Below are 23,189 nucleotides of genomic sequence, written 5' to 3' on the forward strand. Positions count from 1 at the left end.
TCGGAGCTCAACGACCAGCTCTGGGCCGTCCGGCAGGCCGAAGATGCCGCCCGAGTTCAGGGACTCAGCGCCGCCATCTGAGGCCACCAAGACGAAACTGCCGGCCAAGTGCTAATAAAGTTTCTTCTCTCTCTCTCGATGCGCGCGCTCTGCCCGCCAATGCCCGCTGATAGCTCCCGAGATAGCGCGCGCGTCAGCGATCGCGACCGCGCCCTTAGAATCAAAGTTGCTGCTCGCGCAACAACCCCCCCCCCCTCCCCGCCCAACGCGCTTCTATGGCAGGCCTCCTGAGCGGGGTAATGTTATTGCATGCACCCTCCGAGCGACGGAAATGGGCCGGCTCGTTTCATCTTTGCTTCAACCACGTTCGTCACCCCCGCCTGCGCGCTTTTACCCGCGGTAGAACATACGATGCGCGGGGGGATCTTATCAATTTGGACTTTATACGGGACAAAATCTTGTCGAGACTGTCCATATAATTGCTATGGCAATAAAATCGTATCTTTACAGACCTCGATTTTTTTATACGATTACTGCCGTAAAGGTAGCTTCCTTGCATTGCTTTGAAGCACTGCTGTGAAACCACCTTCCACAACAAAATTTGCTCATTAATGCGATAGCGTTAAAGAGCCCATGTTGCAGAAATTCCGGTATTGGCGGCGTCTGCGTCGTTGGTTGTGAGTGAAAAATCACAATTGTCCATGAGCGAAAAATTGAAATAGGTGCAAATGAATAATATAGAGGCCTTCTGTGGGGCAGTACCACAGACCCATGCCAGGGCTTGAAACTGTTTCAGAAGAGAATCTCTCATTAATTCAGATTTCACGGAACCGAAATAAATGTCCGAATGAACCGAATGCCGAATTATCAAAAGTATCAAGAAAACAATGAACAAGTGTATATTACATCAATTCATTTTCATTTTAGTGATGAATATGTAAATCCAGTATTTATTTTGCATAAGAGCAGAGCAAAAGCAGTAATTTTCGTAATCCTGCGACTTGATTCTCAATGCGACCACAGTGCCGTGTTTAATTAGGCGGAAATGCGCTCTGCAGTCCTGCCTTATTACGTGCTGCCACCACGAGCATGGGACGCTCGTTCTTTCGCAGCTAAAATGACCAGCAACTGAGAGTTCATCCATCGGGATGCAGCAAACGTGGCTGTATGGTGGCTGAAAGCTCTTCCTCTTCAACAGCTTCCGCCGTGTTTGAGTTTTGTGACATTGTGCACTCATTGCATCTAAAGTCCCTAGATTTTTCGTTTTAACAGGGAAAAATCTAGGGACTTTAATTGCATCAAGTTAAAACGAAGCTGCTGAGTGCCGGATACGCACATGCACACAACCATGGTCACTAACTGATGAAGATATCGATGTGGACAGCGCTGCCTAGTTTCGGTAGTCCCCGACCGCCGTTTTCGCTCTTTTGCATCGCACATTTGTGGCACTTCACGCTCGGCGCGCTCCAAGGATCGCCCCAATTAATCGGGTTGCGTCCAGATGTGACCGAATTAGCGAGTTTGATACCATTGAACAATGCATACGCTGGCTGGGACCAGGGAACACATCCGATCGAATTATCCAATATTCCAAATTAACGAGGGTCAAATCAGTAAGCTTTTACTGTACAGGCATTATGTTGCATCCCACCATGTGAATTGCGCAAGGAGTTTAACAATTTAAGCCTAATCATTTCTAATGCAACAGCATCCAAAACAGCAACAGCATCCACAAAGCCTACTTGCCTGGTGGTAATACGATGAATTATGGCAAAGTCCAGTATGCATGCATTCTAGTTGCAGTATGCGGCTGCTGGGGCATTCCAGAGCGGGACAAGGAAACAGGCGCCGCTGTCAAAGCAGCAAATTAGTCACGCTTCTTCTTCTTCCACAAGTACGGTTAATTTTTGATAATGGTGAATTCGGGGCTACTCGATCTGCCATTGGAATGTGGCACGCATCCGGAGCGCAGGTGGGAGGAGGAATACACCACGTGGTCAGAACATTCCAAGCCCCGGCATTCTTTGCGGAACAGCAGCAAGATACCCCTAAGATCTGTCGGTCGCATGTGCGCCATTATCCTCATTTGCAATTACATACGTTTGTTAAACAACGTATCCAGCAAACATACAGTTGTGTACACTTCGTAGTCATCATCGTCGCTACTCGTATAAACAGCGCAAGTACGGCCAATATCAGTTGCGTCAAACTACGCATGGCTGCTGTCATTGTCGCTGCGCTCACCGGTTGAAGCAAAATTAAAACAGAATGTGACGTTTAAAAGTCTCTCTTCGTACTACGCCTACTCCGCTTTTCTGGCTACAGCACTTCAAACTGCTCCTGGCTGCTCTCGGCGCAGCAAAAGCGTTCTACCACTGGATGACAGTGCTCCTACTCCTGTTCGACCAGTGAAACATGCCAGCTCTGAAGAGAGCCCTTTCAGCGTGCTTTTGAGTGCTCTTGTTCTCCCAATGAAATTCACCATAACAGTGGTCTCACTAAGTTGTTGTAATTGGTTTCTTTCACTCTCCTGACATATCATGCATTGAGGTCAGTCCGCTTGCATTATCTGGTTCATTATCCACTGCAGTTCAATATGCTTGACAAGAGTATAAAATATTTTAAACATGTAACAATACATGCCCATATTGTTTAAAAACACAAAATGTACTGAAAAAGATACAATCATGATATCTGATACAAGATACTGTGCCAAAAAGTAGTTGCAGCTACGGATGCGTGATAAAAGTAGTTTCGACAGGATAGAGGCACATACCTCATAACTTTATTGAAGTGCAGGATTTAAAACTACACCAAGACCTACACAAGACAACATTATAGCACAGGATTTAGCGAGTGATACTTTTGTTTTGTTTTTTCTTTCTCTGTAAGCATGCCATTATTGGTGCACGCGGTTTGGCTAGTTTGCCTGTTTTGTAGGCAGGTGATCGGCTTTATTTGCGACCGTTAGTGACATAAACAAAATGTGAACCCTCAGCTAGAAGCAAGAAAGGCAGCAGGTATTTAGGCATGCATGGACAAGTGACAAGTTTGAATTAACCGAATTTGCATTATGAGGCAGTTTGAATTGAGCGACTTTAACATACATTGAAAAAACATATAGCAGGCCAACCAAAAATTTTAAATATGCTTAAATTAAGTGAAAGCTCTTTCGGTCGGCGTTGCTCAGTAGCATGTACTCCTCTGTTTTAATGAAATGGTGCGAGTTTTTCTCACTGGCAGGTCGCGGCACGGACACGCAAACATGCATTGGGGGCTGTGTCTAGCTGCTCTGTTGTGCGCTCCGAACCCTGTGCATCGAAGGAAAGGCCACAACAGCCACTGCATGTAGGCAGCATCTGCTTTGGCATTGCATTTATTATTTCTTGGTAGGTGGCAGCGGCACACATCAGAACATGCAAACTTGCACTCGGTGGCTAAAGCATACTGTACCGTTTAGTGCGTAGTTATGCCGCGTTCCCATCAGGTACACATTAACAAGGTTTCCCTATTTGAGAAATCAAACTATTCGCAGCGCTACGATTCAATTTATATTCGAATATTGGATCGTAGGGGAAACAGCGCAAAGGCCAGGACAGAAAAGGCACACATACAACCACACGTAGCGCTGACTGCCAACTGAAGTTTATCGCGGCTGTAATGAAGGCAGTGGACATGGGGCTCGAGCAGTGGACACGGGGCTCGAGCAAGAGAGAAGACGACATGCTGTGGTCGCTGGCATGCTTCGTGTTAGCCCTTGGGCAAAGTAAACCGCTGCTTCGTCGGGTCAACTGCTGCCTGTAAAACACCACATTTGAACTGGTGGAGGTGCGGGGTATCATCTGGTCCTCACCCTGGAACTGCTGGAACTTCGTAGCCGGACACTATGACGACCTTTCGCGATGAATGATTCGGGACCATCTCAGGGCACTCCAGATCCCGCGCCTGCGTCTGTCTTCTGCCCTGGCGCACTCCGGCAACGTGATCCACCCATATTTGGTGGTACCGACAACCAAGATGTCGAAGATTGGATTGCCGAGTATGAACTGGTGAGCGTTTACAATAAGTGGAACGCCAGCGACAAGCTCACAAATGTGAACTTTTAAGCGATTTCTCTACCTGGTCAGAATTCGCAACAACTCTCACGGAGGTCTTTGGCCGTCCTGCCGTGCGTCGGCTTCGTTCTGAGCAGCGCTTGCGTGGCCACGTATAGAGAAAAGATGAGACTTTCACAAGCTACATCGAAGATGTGCTCTTCCTCTGCAAGCTCGTCAACTCGACTCTCGACGAGGCAGGCAAGATCAAGCACATCAAGAAAGGCATCGATGACGGTGCATTCCAGATGCTTGCTGCAAAAAGTCCCCAGACGGTCGCCGATGTAATTCAGCTCTGCCAGAACTACGATGAGCTGCGTAGGCACCGGGCTTCCACACGTTGCACTGCTCAAGACACAGCAGATCTTTCATCTTTGGACTTTCGCCATGACACCACCAACCACTCTGCTTTATTGCCACTCATCAAGCAGTACATTCGCGAGGAGGTTGCACGGCAGCTATCTATAATCACGAGAGCATCCGAGCCGCTTGCGCCCTTGTCACCTTCCCTTCGTCACGTCATTGAATCGGAAGTTGCCGAGGCCTTGCCACCAAGTCATACTCAACCGCCTGTTACAGCACCACTGACGTATGCTGCCGCTGTTGCTCAGCCACGTGCTTCACCGTCTTCGGCTACTGTCTCAGATACTGTCTCAGAACGTAACATTTTCATCTTATCTAAGCCGTTCATGCATGACACTTTCTTGTACTATGGGAGCTCTGTCGAGGAATTCTCCCTACACAAATCAAGCATGGTTTCAATCACATACTATAAATTACTGCAGTCTGGTTTGGCTTACAACTCAACGTAACATCAACAGAATATTGCTTCTGCAGAAGAAAGCTGTCCGTCACATTGCCAACACTGGTTATTTATCGCCGACATCGACATATTTTCGCAAGTACAGTATAACTGAAATCCAATATATGTATGAGTTCCACAGCCTGCGATAATTTTTTTTTTCATATGAAAAAATATTAAACTCTCCAGCCACTTATACTCCAAAGTTTCCAAAGTTAAAATTTAAACAACTATAACTGACCCGACGTTTCGGGACCGCTTCGGTCCCTTCCTCAGGGGTGACTGTTCGGCTGGCTCCAAAGCTAGCGACTTTCTTTGGTGGTGTCCTCCTCTCCACTGTCCTTCTTCCCACCATTCTTGTTGCTGCGGTGTTTTTTCCACTGGTTCCGTAGACCGTGAACGTACACACTCGGTAAGGTTCCAGTTGAGCAGTTAACATTTCCAGGTGCTGTTTGGATATGCCAGTACTCTAAGAACTGTCGTTTTGAGTGGCTGCCTTCCGTGTCGATGACCCGGGCGTCGCCAAAATTGATGCGATGGTCCATCTTTTCGCTGTGTTCTACGAGAGCATTTCGCACAGCGTTGAAGCTACGCACATCGTTTCGATGTTGCCATATCCTTTCGGGGAAGCTTTTTGTCTCACCAATCTAAGTGGCGTTGCAGTCCGTGCATGGAACCTCGTAGACCAACCCGTAGAATCTTTCTTTTGGCAACCGGACTTTTGGCCCTGGCAAGAGTCGCCCGATTGTTGACCCGGCTTTGTGCGCTACCTGGATGCCCTCCCTCCCCAGCACCCTGGACAGTTGCTCGCTGATTCCCGGAACGTAGGGGACCGAGATGTGGTAGGAACGTTTGGGGAGGCCTCATTGTTAGTGTCACCTTTTGCCTCAAAAAATAATTGCCTGTTACGCTTACACGGGTATTGTTATATGTTTTATGTAAATAATTGTTTTCTACCATGTGTGATTGACTTGTAAATTTGTTGCAAATCTTTTCAGCTGTCACTTATTGCCATGTAATTGGTCTCCTGGGCCAAGCTGTTTTATTACAGCTTTTAGCCCAGGAGACCTTCCACAATGAATGTTTTTGTTTTATTCTGGAAAATAAAGAGAATGAATGAATGAATGACATTGCCCCACGTACGAGACGTGCCATTGATGGCTCCCCAAGCAGAGAGGAAATGCACCGCCCGTCTTTCATCGGGAGAAGGAGCATGGAGAGAGCTAGGAGAGGGGGTGCTGCATCGCTCTAGCAGGAACGGCGAACTTTGATCATGAGGGTGCGGTCGCTAGTGCTGCCGTATGGTGGCCATAGCTGGCACACGCCTTTTCTCAGGAGACATCAGCAAACGGCCCGCTTATTTTATGATGAGACAAGAGACAGCATGAAAACTGCTCAGCTCCCTGTAGCAGCCGTGTTGTCTTACACCAGTGTTTCGTAGAGTTCTGCGAGATCTGATCCAAGAGAGTTCGCTGCTAGCCTTACTTCGTATGACATAACTATTTCTTGCTGACTTAAAAGTGTTTGGACGCGAGCTCATTGGTACGGATCCATCATAAAAACACAGCGCTAACTTAAACATGCACAGGGAAACATCACTCTCAAACACTCAACTAACAGTGGAAACCTTATAAACACACTAAAGAAATGTACAAAAAATAAAATAACACAGTTCTCAGTACTTTCAAACATCCGACTAGCGTCCTTAACTACAGTCTGTCTGCCCACTTAGGCCTCGTCGTCGAATCGTAGTCTGAATGGAACACTCTTACTTGGTTCTGTCAACCGCCGTAAGTCCAGCCTCCGTTGTGTTGGGTCCGCAGTCGATGTAGCCGATGATCCTCTTCAATCGTCGCTCCGATATCTAACGGTCAGTCATGCTGCCGTAAGCCTTTTCCCGGTAGCCATCACTGACGTGGCATTCCGGGGATTGCTGCTGGGGCCGAAGTTCGAAGGGAGACTGCTACTGGTGCGTCCAGAACTGCCACAAGGTGCTGCAGCACCTCCGAGGAGCCTCGCCCGAGTGTCGTCGAGGTCAACGGCCATGCCACGGAGTGCCAGTGTCAGGGCCTCCCGTCGACAGAACGTAGCTGCCAGTGCGACCTTCTTCTCCCGTAGCCACGCAAACACTGCCAGCCCATCGAGCCGTCTGCCACCATGCACGTGCTCATGCCTGTTCCGCGTGCTTCTCCTCCTACTTCGTCGTCCATAAGCCCTCTCCTTACTCATGACATAGGCCCCTTTTTTCGAAAGCTTTTTTTTCTAAAAAAAAAAACTACTCTTCTTTCTTTTGTCGTAATGACTGTGCATCTTGAACGGTTGCAATGTCTTCTTGTCAACTCGCAGGCCTTTCCACTTGACACTTCACCACATACTTGCCACACACACACTTCGCTGGTCACTTCACAACACTGCTATATAAGTCAATCGTCCCTATCGCTCTATCCACCGCACCACACACATCAATACATCACCGTGCATGTTCTATAACCTCTTTTTCACATTTCATCCTCTTAGCTTTAACAAGTTTTGCTTTTCCCTGTTTAAACCTCTACACCTTCTATTTTGGCCCCTCAACAACTTCTACTCATAAAATCAGCCCCCACATTTTCTCTCCCTTTAACATATTCCACACTAAATGAGTATTCTTGCAGTGCAAGACTCCATCGCATTGCTCTTCCATTTGTCAACTTTGCCTTGTTTACGAACCCTAACGGTTGATGACCCGTCTGTACCTTGAAATTCTTTCCGAACAAGTAGATGTGAAACCTTCTGACAGCCCATACTAACGCCAAGCCATTCTTTTCCACCGTCGAATAATTTCTTTCTGCAGAGTTTAATCCCCTGCTCGCATAAAATACAGGATTTAACCTGCGGTCCTTTTCTTGCAACAGGACTGCTCCCAGCGCTCATTCTGATACATCTGTCTGGAGGACGAACTCCTGCTAGAGGTTTGGTGCCAATAGGACAGGCGGTTTGGCCATACTCTCCTTTATTGCATCAAATGCTTTTTCTTCTACTGTTGTCCACTTCACGACATTACTGGCTCTCTTCTTCATTAATGCAACTAGAGGGGCTGCTATCTCTGCATATCGGGGTATGAATTCTCTATAAAATCCTGTCAACCCCAAGAATGACTGTACTATTTTTTCTTGATCTTCGGTGTCCTTGCTAATTGAATTTTCTCAAGAATGCCTTCTTTTGTGGCGATGTGGCCCAGGCCCAACTTGTGTCCAAGGAAAGTCACCGCTTGGAACGCAAATTCACACTTGTTTGGCTTAACTGTCAGTCTGGCCTCCTGTGATCTTCAAAAGAGCATTTCCAGTGTTTCCAAAAGCTCCCGCCACGTGTCTGTAGCCACAAGAATATTGTCAATATAATGCTCAACGTTCCTAATACCGTGCAGCGCTCTCCTCATCACTTTTGTGAAAATGGCTGCAGCAGTCTTGAGTCCAAACGGCATATACTTGAATTGGAATAAGTCTTCGTGTGCAGGAAAACGCCGTCTTTTCATTGAATGTTTTCTCCATGGGTATTTGCCAATACCCCTTGGTCAAATCTAGCTTCAAAAAGAACTTTTTTCCACCGACATTTGCAAAAAGCACATCCACTGTCGCTATAGGTTCAGAGTCCGCCAGAGGTTCAACCGTCTGAAGTCTACAGAAATTCTGTTGGAACCGTCTGGTTTCTTTACCACCACCAACGGTGCGTTGTAAGGTGATGTCGACCTCTCTATAATCCCTAAGCGGAGCATCTCGTCTACCTCCTTTTCAATAGACTCTTGTACCATCAACGGCAAAGGGTATTGCTTGACGTAAACTGGTGTCGCAGTAGTACAGTCCAGCTTACATTCAATAACATCAGTTCTCCCTGGAAGGTCAGATTTGCCATATTTCTTTAATTTATTTAATGCTTGAAGCTCCGCTGCTTCTTTCATCCCCAGAGATGGATTGATAACGACCTTCTCCAGCCCCATGCTCTTACTGTAGTTACAAGTTTCCACTTCGATGTCGTCTTTCTCTTCTGCAACTACCATGCAGGCCACTTCCAATCCTTTCGGCTGATGTCTCTCCTCATATTTTTTTAACATATTTATGTGGAATACTTTCTTACTGTTGTGTACCAGTAGCTCATAATCTATTTCACTCCTCTTTCACGTTACTATGAATGGACCCTTCCAGTGCATCAGTAATTTGTTGTTATCACTTGGGAGTAGAATCAAAGCTTTATCCCCGGCATCAGCTTCCGCTCCCTTGTTTTTCAGTCATAATACTTCTTGTATCGCTGTTGTGCAGCTCTTAAGACTTTCGTGCGCCACCTTTCACGTTTCTTCTAACCTTTCTCTCAATTCCAGGACATATGTATACGTGGTTTTCATCTCTGCTTCAATTTGCTCATTAGCCCACAATTCTCTCAAAATCGCCAATGGCCCTCTTACTGTTCTACCATATATCATTTCAAATGGTGAAAAACCTAGGCTTGCTTGGGGCACCTCTCAATATGTGAAAAGTAATGCAGGTAAATACCGGTCCCAATCCTTAGGTTTCTCTTGACACATCCTTTTTACCATAGTCTTGAGCTTCCCATTAAATCTTTCTACCAATCCATTAGACATAGGATGATATGGTGTAGTGAGCCTATGTTCGATTGACAATAGCCTATTCTACTCATTCATAAGTTCTGAAGTGAAATTCAACCTCCAGTCACTCACCAGTTCTTTGGGCACACCGTACCGAAAAAACACCTCTAGAAGCGGTTTTGCTACATGTATGGTGTCTATCTTTTTCAATCCGACCGCATCTGGGTATCTAGTTGCCATATCTACTAATGTCAGTACGTATCGATTGCCCTTACTTGATGCTGGTGAATAGCCACCTTTTGAAAGGGCACCATGGGCATATTCCCTAACGGAGCTCTGCCTACTCTCCCTTTTAGTACTGTGCGCTGACACATATCACAGGACTTCCCATACCTTCTGACTGAATCCCAGGCCAAAAGAATTCTTCGGTAACTCTAGTAACTCCCTGATGCCCTGAAAGCTTTGGGTACCAGCAGCTGTGGTACTTCCCTTTCTGAACTAAACTGGCATCTCCTATACAATAGTCCATCGTGTATTTGGAACTCAAGTACATTCCTACTTCGCTGTTTCTTAAATGGCTTCCCCTACCTTCTGAAAACAGCCCTTCAACGATTCATCCTTTTTCTGCTCTTCTCGGAACTCCATAGGGGTTATAACTATACTCCGCATGGTTGCCACCTTCAAGCTTGTGGCTTCTGCATGCTGCTCTCTTTGCTGCTGCCCTCGTGATTTGGGCTATTGGCGGCTGCACTTCTCATAAACTTTCGTGGCGTGATTCCTTCTTACAACTCTCCTTTTGTTCCACTACTCTACCAATGGTTGCATTCTGTGCACCTACCACATCCTTGTTTTCCTCATACCACTCATCTACTTTCCTCATTCCCGGCACATTATCCAAAATCAGGTCATAGATGGGCTTCCCCAAGCACTTTGCTGTCACCCAACCTGTGTAATATGGACTTGCAACTTTTATCCGAGCTTCTGGAAGCCTTCTCACCGAACTATGCACCAAAATGACTGCTGCGTACGCTCCTGTTAGATTAGATTCGTCTACTAAGCTCCTTTTCACCAAAACAATATCTGTGCCTGTATCTCTTTCACCCTTTGTCCATGCACCTCTCCGTCTACGACTGGTAACCAATCTCCTTGTGAGTAAAGCTTAATTTCGTTCTTTCCTGACTCTTCTTTCTGCGCCTGTTGCCCTTCTTTCACGCTATCCCTCTGTGAGTCCACCATACAAGCTACTTTGCCTGTAGTCCCAACTTCCTTCGTGCTACCGCCCTGGGAGTCCAGTATACAGGCTACTTTGTCTGTAGTCCCTGACCTACACTCATTCGCCCAGTGTCCCCTTCTATTGCACAACTGACACACTACTACTTGTGGATGTGAACGACCATCTCCAGCTCGACAATTCATAGCCCGATGCCCAATGCAGTTACACAGGAAACACCTGAGTGGTCACTGTGACGTGTTCGATCTACCCTCCGTCTCACCTCGTTCTGCTTTGTCACCGCCCTCACTTGCCTTCCATAGGTTCCGGAGTCCCTGGGCCTCCAAATACTGATCGGCATGCTCTGCTACATCATCAAGTGAGGCTACCTTTCGTTCTTTCAGGAAAATACTTAACTTGTTAGTACAGCAATTCAAGAATTGCTCCACGACCATGCAATCACATACGTCTTCATATGTTTTTTTTCTACATTCGCCATCACCATCCATCTTTCAAAATAATTTGACAAGCGACACACACTGCTTTGCTGTCTCTGCATTCTCTGGCTTGCACCCACGAAACCGCTCCCGGAAGCCTTCCGCCGTCAACCTAAATCTTTGCAACAGTGTTTTCTTGCCTTTATCGTGGTCCATGGAGTCATCGGCGGGCATTCAGCCAAAAACACTTAAGGCTTCTCCTAGCAGACAAAGGCTCAGTGCTGTTGCCCACTCCCTTCTGTCCCACCCTTGACTCGTGGCAATCCGTTCAAATCTATGTAAATAGGCATCCAAGTCCTTCATCGAATGGAGCCGTTAACTTTCTCGGATATATGCGGGTAGTTTTGGGTGACTGCGAGCCAGAGGATGCTGATGTGACACTCTGGTCGTGTTGCGGAACACCATTAAGTTGCGCTAGTCTCAACTTTATTTCGAGAAGCTCTTTTTCACGTTCAAATTCCCTCTCCTTCAGTGCTACAGTGAAATCTCGGTATAACGAACTTCAGGGGACCGCGGAAAAATGTTCGTTATTCTGAAAGGTCGTTATAGTGAAAACCCAAAAATTTACCATAACAATAGAATTTCAGTAACGCAAACGTCCTACCTTTGCAACGGTACGTCCTTGAACTCGTTTCTCACAACAATGCACACGTGAACGTCAGACAAGGCACGTTTATTTGAAATAGTCCGTGATCGTTTTTTTGACGGGTGCAGCACAAACTCTGCGTCACGAACGATTCTAGACCGTCCGCATTTTTATCCGCCGCTTCGGTCGCTGTTCCGCTTTTTTCTATGAATATGCGGAGTTTCCTCAAGTAGTCCGACGCATCTGTGGCCGACACGGACTCGTCGCGATCTTCGGGTGCTACCGTGACATCGTCGTCCATGTCATCGCTGCAATCCTTTAAGGCCCAACTGCATGCACGCGAGTTTTGAGCGACGGCCGACAGGATTTGCTGTCGCGGAGGGCCATCCATCGCAGTGATGCTACTGGCTTAGGCCACTTTGGAGCAGCATTTGGAGCAGGCAAAATTGCGTTTTGGAGCAGCAAAACTAGCTTTTGGAGCAGGTGCTCTGCCTTCAACAATTCATTCTGAGCCGAAGAATTCTTAAAAAAGTAATAAACATCGACCACAGCAGCGTCGACGTCCGAGCCAACAGCACTCAAGCCGCGGGCAAATGAGTTGTGCACTTTGTGCAAGCAGCACTCTCCTACATCTATGATGTCAGGGTATGCTTCCTGCATCTTTTTTCTGAAGCTTTTCATTGCATTAGGGCCATCCGTAGAAAAGCAAATGACATTTTTCTGCGGCAGGTCCATCATTGCTCTCCGCACTTCACTAGCCAAAATTTCCGAAGTCACAGAGACCAGCCGGAAAGACTGTAGGTGTTCCACAACTCGCTGCATTTTGTTGAAGAAATGCCTAACTACAACATCAAGTTGTTGGCACCTCTGTTCAGGATGAGGGGTCTCGTCAATGCTAACAGATAAAACCACATCCGGCTTGTTCAGCTCGTCAAGCACAAGTTTCTTGAAATACGGCCCGAGGCCATCACTATGTAGGATGCCTTGAACCTCTTACAACTAAACTGCTTCGCTGTTTCGGAATCTCCAAATAACTTGGGAAACAAGGCAGTTGCTGTGTCTGCCCATGAGTACGGGATGCCCTTGAGAGTCATGCCAAGCACAAACTGAGTTTCTGCGTTTGTCACGCGGTCACACTGCAAAACGTTCCATGGACTGCCGAATTCCAAAGTCGGCTGGATGGTTTTCGGCCGCTGCAGCCCACCTGAAGCGTCTCAATGACGACTGGTAGCATCAATGTGCCGTTTCATGGCTGCATGTCGCTTGACTGCTGCTACGCCATGTTGCCTACAGTTGATGCTTTGATTACAAAAAAATAAAAACAAAACGCAGTTCCTTCGTCCGCTTGACAACACCATATTGATATATTTTGTCTCCATTTTCATCACTCTCATGGAGAACGTCCGCGTACGTCCGCGTACAGCGCGATGTCGCTCTCAATGGGGGAACCTCATGTAGTTAGTTTCATTTCTGAAAGTCAGAGTACACCCCTTTGGCACAGGCTTGGCGCAGAACAGCCAAATTTTGAGGAAATGTAGCAGGTTGTAGCAGCCAGGGCACTTTGGCGCAGTCTGGCGCAATTGGCGCAGCGGTAGCATCACTGCCATCGCCGTCGCTTGTCGCAGGGGTGCAATCGCGAAACGATGCTATTTCCGATCCCACACGGCTGGCTGATCGCGCTGATAACGCGGACGGACCGTCGTTCTGACCACTGGCCAAGCGCGAAAAGCACGAAAGGCATTGGAATCTGAAATAGAATCGTTCCGCGATAGCATCCCAGGTTTCTGGAAAGCCAGAAAACATCGCATGGCAGCATCTCTGACCCTTGCTTCGGTTGCAATTTGCTCGTGATGCTTCCAATCGGCGCGTACTTCAAGGAATGCAAGTTATAGACTACCTTATTTACAGCCCCATCTCACGCGGAGAGCGAGGCAGCGGCCGTATTTTGTCGTTATTTATGATCGACGGTTCGTTTTGATGTTTCGGTGGTAGCTTGCTGCATTGGTGGTAGCTTGCTGCAATGTCAACATCGTCGTCGTGTGAGGTAGCCCTTCTCCCTGCGAAGCAACGATGTGAGGCGCTGCGGCTTTTCTTAAACGTTCTATGACAGCAAGAGGAAACGTTGTCGAGATGCGCCTCGTGGACTAACCCCAACATAACGCAGTTTGCAAAGTGCGACGTAGCGTAGGCAGCGTACGCTTCCGGGCGCCCCATGGGATCACAGCAGATACTACTGCCGCGGTTAAACATAAGATTGCGAAAAAAGGAAGTCCCGAAACGCTTTTATGGCATCTTTATCTCAAACAAGACAATAATAAATTTGGCATGTTGTCATTCATCTACTCTGTAATTCTTTTTCATAATTTGCCTGCGTGCGCGCAATAGTTTTCAATCGAGCAGCGCGACGGAGCCCGTTTGTCGCAGTCGCCTTCGCTCGAAAGTCGCGTGCTATGCATGCGGTTGGGCCTTTACAAAACCTGATGCGTTGTCGCCTCCGCAACGAAGGGGAAAAAAAAAAGTTCTCCGCCCGCGTCTTTCTCCTCCCGTGCCATCTCAGGTTTTAGCGGGAGGGCGTCCGCTCTTCGCGCTGCGTCGTCTGCTACCTTACAGCTCCGACTGCCATGACCGATACACTGAAATCTAAGAATCCTCGCATTTCGGGATATAAGTTCGTAGTACTGAGGTGTTGTTAAGATTACACGGGAATTAAATAACGATCGTTATTCTGAAATGTTCGTTATTCTGAAGTTCGTAGTAGTGAAATATTTTTACATTGAAACTATAAGCAGTCGGCACGGGATTTCTTAAAAGTTCGTTAATTTGAAATGTTCGTTAATGTGGTGTTCGTTGTAACGAGATTTGACTGTATTTGCTTATCCTGTTCTCTTTGGGAATTTTCGAAAAACTTCAAGGTCTCCTCCTTAGTCATTCCAAGACCTTTAGCTACCGCCGTCGAGCGCTCCAAATCCATCTCCGCACTCTCCGAGTATCAGTGTCTGGGCAGAAAACGAAATGATCCTGGAATCTTCCAATCCTGGCAGGCTCGCCAATTGTTTTGTCACAGATCTCGGGGGCATGTGCTTTGGAAATAGAATGCGAGGGCGCAGGTAGGCACAGCAAACATGGTTTAATTACAAACAGGAAAACTAGAAGAAAACTCAACACTCAAACACTCAACTAACAGTGGAAAACTTATAAACACACTAAGAAATATACGAAAAATAAACTAACTCAGTAAACTAACTCAGTACTTGCAAACATCCGACTAGCACCCTTAACTACAGCCTGTCTGGCCACTTAAGCCTCGCCGTCAAATCGTAGTCTAAATGGAACACTCTTACTTGGTTCCGTCAACCGCTGTAGCCGACGATCCTCTTCAATCGTCACTCCGACATGTAACGGTCAGCCATGCTGACGTAAGCCTTTTCCCGGTAGCCGTCACTGACGTGGCATTCCGGGGATTGCTGCTGGCCGAAGTTCGAAAGGGGACTGCCACTGGTGCTGCAGCACCTCCGAGGAGCCTCGCCTGAATGTCGACGAGGTCAACGGCCACGCCACAGAGTGCCAGCGTCACGGCCTCCGGAATCAAACGCCCGCTGCCTCTCGTCGACAGAACATAGCTGCCAATGCGATCTTCTTCTCCCGTAGCCACGCAAACACTGCCAGCTCATCAAACTGCTGCCTTCGTTTACGGCTCGTGTGACGCGCATCAAGCCGTGTGCTACCATGCACGTGCTTGTGCCTGTTCCGCGTGCTTCTCTTCCTACATCGTCGCTTTTGTCGTCCATACGACCTCTCCTTACTCATGACACGGGCACCGACTGCCAACAAAGCTTTTATCGTGCGTGCACAAATATATAGCATATGAAAAGGGGAGGGGAGGTGGTTAGAAAGGAAGATGGTTGCAGTTGCACGTGGTACTGATGATAAAAGCAGATGGGTATAGACGGTTAAGATTGCTGTAGGAAGCTGTGTTCCTAGTCAGAAAGGGTGAGTGATGGTGTGCTGACACACACCGAGCCTTTGCACATCATTGTGAAAGTCTAAAAAATTTCTCGAGGGCGATTGTTTTTGTACTTGCGCACTACCTTGTTGTCTTGAAGCAGAGGTGCGCACCTGCATTTGGCACAGTGAAAAGCAGTCTTTCAGGCTGCGTCCGATCTGGCCTATGTATGTCCTACCGCCAAGTGGTAGAAATTTCATACACTACTCCCACTTTGCATTCCACTAGGGGCGAAATTTGGTTCGTCCTGCAGGGATTGCGGTCACAGTGGCTCCTGTTCACAAGTTTGCACAAAGACCCTAGTTTTTGGGGGGCCGAAAATACGCCCTGCAGCCCTTTTGATTTGGAGGGAGACCGCAAGCACGTATGGGATGACCGCTAGCTTCGACTTGTCAAGTTCGGGCCAAGCCTTTGCCTTGGGCGACTGGAGCTCCTGAAGGAGAACTTCTGCTAACGACAAGAGGTTCTGGAAAACTGCTTGTTCTGAAGCGCACCAGTTGCTTGCGAAAGCTGTGGTTAACTTCATAGTGGCAGGAGCGGGTGAGGGCATTTTTGAGGGCTCCTAGTGCAATGGCTCGCTTGACGATTCTTGAATGGGCCAAGGAAAATGGCAAAAGCTGCTTCTATGAGCGTGGCACGTATGCCCAGCAGGCCAGACCGGACAGCAGCCAGACCGGCGTAGGACAGACCGGACGCTGCCTAAACGATCACTTGCGGGAACATGCGAACAACGTGACGAACAAGCACGACAGTAATCTGGCGATTCAGTGTGCCAAATGCAGGTGCGCACCTCTGCTTCAAGACAACAAGGTAGTGCGCAAGTACAAAGACAATCGCGCTCGAGAAATTTTCGAGACTTTCACGATGATGCGGCAAAGGCTCAGTGTGTGTCAGTGCCTCATCACTCATTCTTTCTGATAAGGAATACAGCTTCCTACAGCAATCTTAACTGTCTACCCATCTGCTTTTATCCTCAGTACCACGAGCAACTGCAACCATCTTCCTTTCTAAACCCCCCCCCCTTTCATAAGCTATATAGCTGTGAAGACACAATAAAAGCTTTGTTGGCAGTCAGCGCCCATCCTAGTGTGATGTTTCCCTGTCCATGCTTAAATTAGCACTGTGTTTTTATGATGGATTTCTTGCTGTTGCATTCATTGCTTCACCCTTGCGGTGAAGCTGACTTTTTTCGCACCGTCACCCACGTCATGGCGAGCGCACCAGGTGATGATGACGATGATGCTCATCTGGGCGTGCCATGTCCCAGTGCTTCCAACACTGCTACATCTGCTAGGTATAGTAAAATTTACCATGTAACATATTTTACCACTTATAACTTGCACCCCTACTGCTATTCAAACCTCGATACCATTCAAAATTGCTTACACTTGACTTTGAACCTAAAAGTGACATTTGCACATGCCTAGTTACAATTTTTCAAAATATTGTGCTAGTTAGTTGGGTCATAACAAAAAAGTTTCTTTTTCTGTATAATATGGGATACATACTATTTGAACTATTCGATTTGCAATTATTCGACCAAATTGCCATTCACACTGAATTTGCTTTGAACCTAATAATATTTACTATTCGCCCATCCCTAGATTTTGCCATTCCAGCAACAGACATACGACGGAGCTCTTGTCAACGATCACTAGGCCATGGCGCACCTCAGCTTCGTAGGCAATCTTGGTGTGCTCTTTTTCTGTTTTGTTTCACAAGGAAGCAACAGCTGCAAAGTGGGTCAGTGCATAATCCCTTTGTGTACGAAACAAGGTGATGCAAAGCAGATTCTTGGAACGGTGAAAATGTTGCAGCTCATATTGAATGCAACTATTTGCACACAAATACTGATTTGCACCAAGAAATGGGCTGCAAGCAAGGCTCACCTGTTGATTGGTTGATGGCAAAGAGCTGTGCCTCATTGCCAGTAACCATAGCATAGGACAACTGGTCTGAGACATCAGGATCCATGGCGAGCAGCCTTGCGATGAATTGACCCTTATGAGACCGCTGGTCCACGACCGCAGTGTAGGCCGGCTGTGCAAAGGCAGGTGGGTTGTCATTCATGTCGATCACAGTGACCCAAATGCGGGCCGTGCTACTCAGTGGTGCAGGGTGGCCCGAGTCCGATGCCACCACCTGCAGCCGATGCACTGGCTGTGCCTCTCGATCCAGGGGCGCACGCAGTCGCAGCACACCTGGTGCCTCCAGGAGGAAGGTGTCGTAGTCTGTCGCCAGCCTGAGCTCCAGCTGGGGCCCATCCCGGTCACTGGCACGCACCTCCAGAAGAGGACTGGCCACGGGGGTGGCCTCAGACACACTCACATTGTACCAGCTCTGCTCAAACAGTGGCGCACAGTCATTGACGTCTTGCACGTTTATGGTGACGGGCACCTCAGAGTGGGCACCGCTCACGGAGTCAGTGGCCCTCACCTGCAGCTCATGTCGTGGCTGACTCTCGTAATCCAGCAGCTCCACGAGGGACAGCACACCTGAGCCATTCCATTACGAGTGTCCATGAGTCAAAAATAAAATGAAAATCATCATCACATTGCAACTCCACTTGGAGGTCTCATTCACAAGCGTGACGACACCAGTCAGCTACTTTAGCTTCTACAAAGCGGTCTTGCACAACATGGTGGTGGTGAACCTGCGAATGGCAGCATGGCGCACTTGTACTGCTCTCCATCCGCACAGTTTAAGTCATACGTGCAGCCGAGCTGCAGATGACTGATAAAGCTATCAGCGATAAGTCATAATGGCACGTTCATTGCCGGCCACCACCTTGCCTTCACTCTTTTCTGGTGCTTCTGCGCGAAGGCATTGGCGCAATCGTGCGGAAGTCGTAAAGATCGATTGACCAGTCTCTGCCGTTACCAAAAAGACGGAAGACTTTTTGCGGGACATTGTGGCGTCGACAAGTTTATGCGACGAAAATTTATTGTGTCATCGCTTCTTGCATTTATGGCTTCTCACGTTCCAAGGCCTTGTTTGGTTTATCGTAGGTGGTCGTAGTTGCAGGGAACAGCGTCGGAAAAGGTTGCCGTGCCAAAACTGACCACAAGGCTTCATGCTGCCTCTATTTCTTTTCTTTTCCTCACTGCCATTCAGCCACTGAAAGAACGCCTGCAAAGTGAGCTTCCAATATCTGCGTTGCGAGTAAACTGGAGCGAGGCACACACGAGCGCGCGCCTTTCTCATGCTTTAGAAGGCCTTTTATAACTTTCTATTTCACTTAGTATGCGCCATATTTTCACCACGACCATGTCTAAAGTGCTCATTGTATAAGTAGGAGGCTTAGAAAAATGTTCACTATATGCGGGTGCAGTTTCAATGGGTAGCATAGGAAAATTGTAAGTGCACTGAAATGTGACCATTATAACCAATAGATCGTTATATCTGGGTTTGTAATAGGTGGGTTCGACATATTTCAGTGAATCTGTTGTATATTTGCAGTTGTGACTCTCACTTAATTAGGATATCTTTCATAATCTAACAGCCTCAATACTAACACTGCTGGCTACAGATGCATTAGTGTATGCAAGTAATTACTTTATGCAGTGTGTTTTGAAGGTTGTTCAGCCGGGGCAGCCTTGGTCTGCAGGTCATAAGCACGTAAGCAGACTTGCCTGTGGCACGATCAATGGCGAAGTGGTCACTGGCCAAAGTGAAGACAAGCGGATGGGCCCCTTTGGCTTCCACTGTCAGCAGTGCTGTTCCAGGCGTCATGTTTTCAGCCACAAAAGCAGTGTAGAAATGCTGGCCAAAGCTGGGCATGGCTTTATCAGTCACCTTGACTGCCACACCAGCGTGGCTTTCCAAAGGAGGGTTCCCTGCAATAGGGTAGCAGCCAAATGATCACAGCTATCAACAGGAGCCATATTCTGAGACTTTAGGTGACACCTCGTGTGAAGTATAGTTTGACATGAAAATTGCTAGAGCTAACGTTTTGACAAGCAGACTTGTTTTCTTCAATACTGCAACTTCAAGTTGCAACCTTGAAGAAGACCACTTTTTGAAACTCCAGCGACATCCTGTGTCTCTCTCCAAGCTTCCACCTTCTCCTGCCATAGTCTGACATGTTCAACAATTGAATCAACTACTCACCCCTGATGTCATCTTCAGCTGGCCGTGGGTGATTTAGAATGTCTTAAAACACAAGAGTGAGCACAGAGACTAGACTTGGCTCTGGCTACTTGAAATAAAAGTGCTGAAAGTTCTTCCAACATTTCTTGTGTAAATGTTTAAAGCTGACTAACACTCCCAGATTTAAATGCACAGACATACCTAACAAAGTGTACGGGAGGACGACCGTAGCCGTAGCTCAATTGGTAAAGCATCGGACTCATTATTCGAAAGTTACAGATTAGGTCCCTGCAAGTTGTCTTTTTGTCCACTTTACCTTCCTTCACATTTATACCATACTCACTAGAAATGACGTCCCCTATACTTTCCTTGGGTTGATTGTCTAACAAAAAGAAATGAGCCTCCTTCTTTCGTTCAAGGGACTCGTTGAGGCAGACTCGAAGCCTTCATGTAGTATGCGAGGGATTATTGGTCAGTTGCCAGCTCATAAAGAGATCATGTGGTACGTGACGCCAGCAGGCAAAAAAAGTGTTCCACATTCGCTGTCGTCGCTACAAGCGGCGCTGGCTGACACTTCCAGGTTTTAAATGCACGAATATACTTGATAAAGTGTACGGGAGGACGACCGCCACCATCGCTCAATCGGCAGAGCATCGGACGCGTTATGCAAAGGTTACGAGTTCGGTCCCTGCCGACAGCAAGTTGTCTTTTTGTCCACTTCACCTTCTTCATATTTATACCATAATCACTAGAAATGACGTCCCCTATACCTTCCTTGACTTGACTGTCTGCTAGTTCTCATTAAAGCACCACATAATTTTTAAATATTTCCTGCTTGTTTGAAATGTATTTATATTGAGAGTTGAAAACGGCACACTCAGGGTACAGCCGTGGTGTGCGGCCACAGCAACATCATCTCAGCATCTCAACATCTTGCCAATGCATGTTAGATGACATGAACAGCGCACGGTTCATGCTGTTGGCACATTCACATCAAAGAAAACATGCGCTTGCAATACAACGATCACTGAAAACACAGCAGTCACACTGTGCCCATCTACAATACTAGGAGCTACTATCCATATCACTGAAATTCTAGACTTTACCACCAACCAACAATGAAAAAGTGTGTTAAAATCCACACATCAAGAGCACTGTAGAGCACCGTAACGCCCATCTACAATACTTGAAGCTATTGGGCGCGTTAAGTTAAGGAGCGCGCTTGTAAACTTAACGGTTAAAAAGTGACTTCCGGTGCGTGATTATGGAGTGCGCTCTACGCGCTTCAACCGTGAGATGGTACACGAAAGCATGTATGAGAGCTTGCGCCTGCTACGGCTTCCAGAAAAATGACGTGCTTCCGACTCTCTCCTGCATTCTCCTTCCCCCCTCGTTCCTACCGCGGAAGCAACGGGAGAGGTTCTTCGCAGTATGTTCCACGTGGGTTTCCTTTGCGCATGCGTGGCCGTCGCCTAGCAACGGAGACACGCACCTTGCGAGTGCGGCCGAGCACAGGCATATTTCGGGCGTGTGGTAGTGCGGTAGTACGGTCCCTAGAATATACTGACCGTAGGGGTAGTGCCGCTTGGCCACTGTGACTACGCTCAACACTTGTTGAGAGCAGATTCCGTGCCAGTTTTCCTGCGGCGCGAGGCACTGTGGAGACTGCAGTGGCGACAGCACCTGAAGAAGATGTATTAAGGAGGCACCTGCGGGATTTGTCAGTAGCGACTGACATTTGCGTGCGGTAGATGTTGCCGTATTTACGACGTTTACCGTACGGAGGTGCAAAGATGTCCCAATGAAATGGTCTGTACTGAAGTACAAAAAATCTCAGGGTCCCTTACGCATTTGCCTGAGACGACTGGAAGGTGAAAGCCATCAAGACGATGTTCTAGATGAATTACCAACCCGTTCAAATGCTCACGTTAATAGGCCTAGTTGCTGCATACCTTGGCAGGTAAGAACGTCAGCACAAACGAGGACGAATTACAAAGAAATGAGACGAGCCCTGGCGCAGTGCGCGTGTTCCGTCCTGGTTAGCGCTGAAGTTTTCACCTTCAAAATGCACTGAAGTAACATTTGTATCGGATGGAGTGAAGTAGCACAAGCACAGACCCTTAAAATTTTCATGAAGTAAGGTGCATGGGTCGCGGGCGTCTGTGGATGTCTGCCTGCAGCGCATATAATCGTCCATTGTAGCAGCTGCACGCCCAATACTTCTTTCAAATGTGCCCACGTGGGAGCCTTCGTCTCTTTTTCCTATTCTTCTAAGCTTGATTTCGGCTGTTGTAGAGCGACATTTTTAGTTGGGTCCTCATAGCCGTCGGCGTGCGGCGTCTGCTAGCGCCCGCTGCACATATTTTCCAAGGCCAGGTGTTTGCGTGAGGCGGGTGCCAGCACGCGCTGCCCATGGTTGCCAGGCGTGGCCACGCATGTGCAAAGGAGACCCATGTGGAATGTACTGCAAAGAACCTATCCCGGAAGCAACATAACATTCGCCATGTAACGCTTTCATGCCCCCGAAGGCAGTCGGCGGAAATCGCCGTTAAGGTAAGCTCTGAAGGCGTCATACACGAGCGCATTCGAGCATGTTCCTTTTGAGTTCAAGCGAGCTAACTTAACGAGCCCATTGCCTATGTCAATGAAATGCTAGACTTTACCACCAACCAACAATGAAACAGTGTGTTAAATCCAAATGTCAAGAGCACTGTAGAGCACTATAACGCCCATCTACAATACTAGGAGCTAATGTCTAAATCACTGAAATGCTACACTTACCACTAACCAACAATGAAAAGTGTGTTCAATCCACATGTCAAGAGCACTGTAGAGCACCGTAACGCTCACCTACAATACTAGGGGCGATTGTCCATATCACTGAAATGCTAGACTTTACCGCCAACCAACAATGACAAAGTGTGGGCATCCACACTTCAAGAGCACTGTAGGGCCCATCTAAAATACTAGGAGCTACTGTCTATATTGTTACGGGGAGGATTTATTCAGTTATACTGATCGAGTTAATGCTGCACGGAGCGGACAGGATTTTAAGCCAACAGAGCAGCTCCAGACTCCAACCCACAACAACAACATTGTCGTCTTCCTCCATTAGGTGTCATTTCAGCACCCATACCTGAGTCATCTTTCCGAACCTGTAACAATATCAGCGAAATGCTAGACTTTGCCACCAACCAACAATGAAAAAGTGTATTCAATCCACACGTCAAGGGCGCTGTAGAGCCCATCAACAATACTAGGAGCTACTGTCTATATCACTGAAATGCTAGACATTACCACCAACCAAAAATAAAAGTGTGTAAGTCCAC

General features: G+C 47.5%; 1 protein-coding gene across 1 annotated transcript in view; it reads right to left on the reverse strand.

The window, feature by feature from the left end:
• The window catches only part of LOC119381026 (fat-like cadherin-related tumor suppressor homolog), a 179,645-nt gene extending 160,042 nt beyond the window's left edge, over nt 1-19,603 (reverse strand). Inside the window, exons 1-2 of the mRNA XM_037649020.2 lie at nt 19,404-19,603; nt 17,661-18,266 (exon numbers count right to left, since the gene is read on the reverse strand). Coding sequence (XP_037504948.1) covers nt 17,661-18,266; nt 19,404-19,551 — 754 coding nt within the window. The 5' untranslated portion in view covers nt 19,552-19,603. The remainder of the gene's footprint in view (nt 1-17,660; nt 18,267-19,403) is intronic.
• Nucleotides 19,604-23,189: the final 3,586 nt, after the last annotated feature.

Source organism: Rhipicephalus sanguineus, chromosome 2 (genome assembly GCF_013339695.2).
Source record: "Rhipicephalus sanguineus isolate Rsan-2018 chromosome 2, BIME_Rsan_1.4, whole genome shotgun sequence".
NCBI classification, from domain to species: domain Eukaryota; kingdom Metazoa; phylum Arthropoda; class Arachnida; order Ixodida; family Ixodidae; genus Rhipicephalus; species Rhipicephalus sanguineus.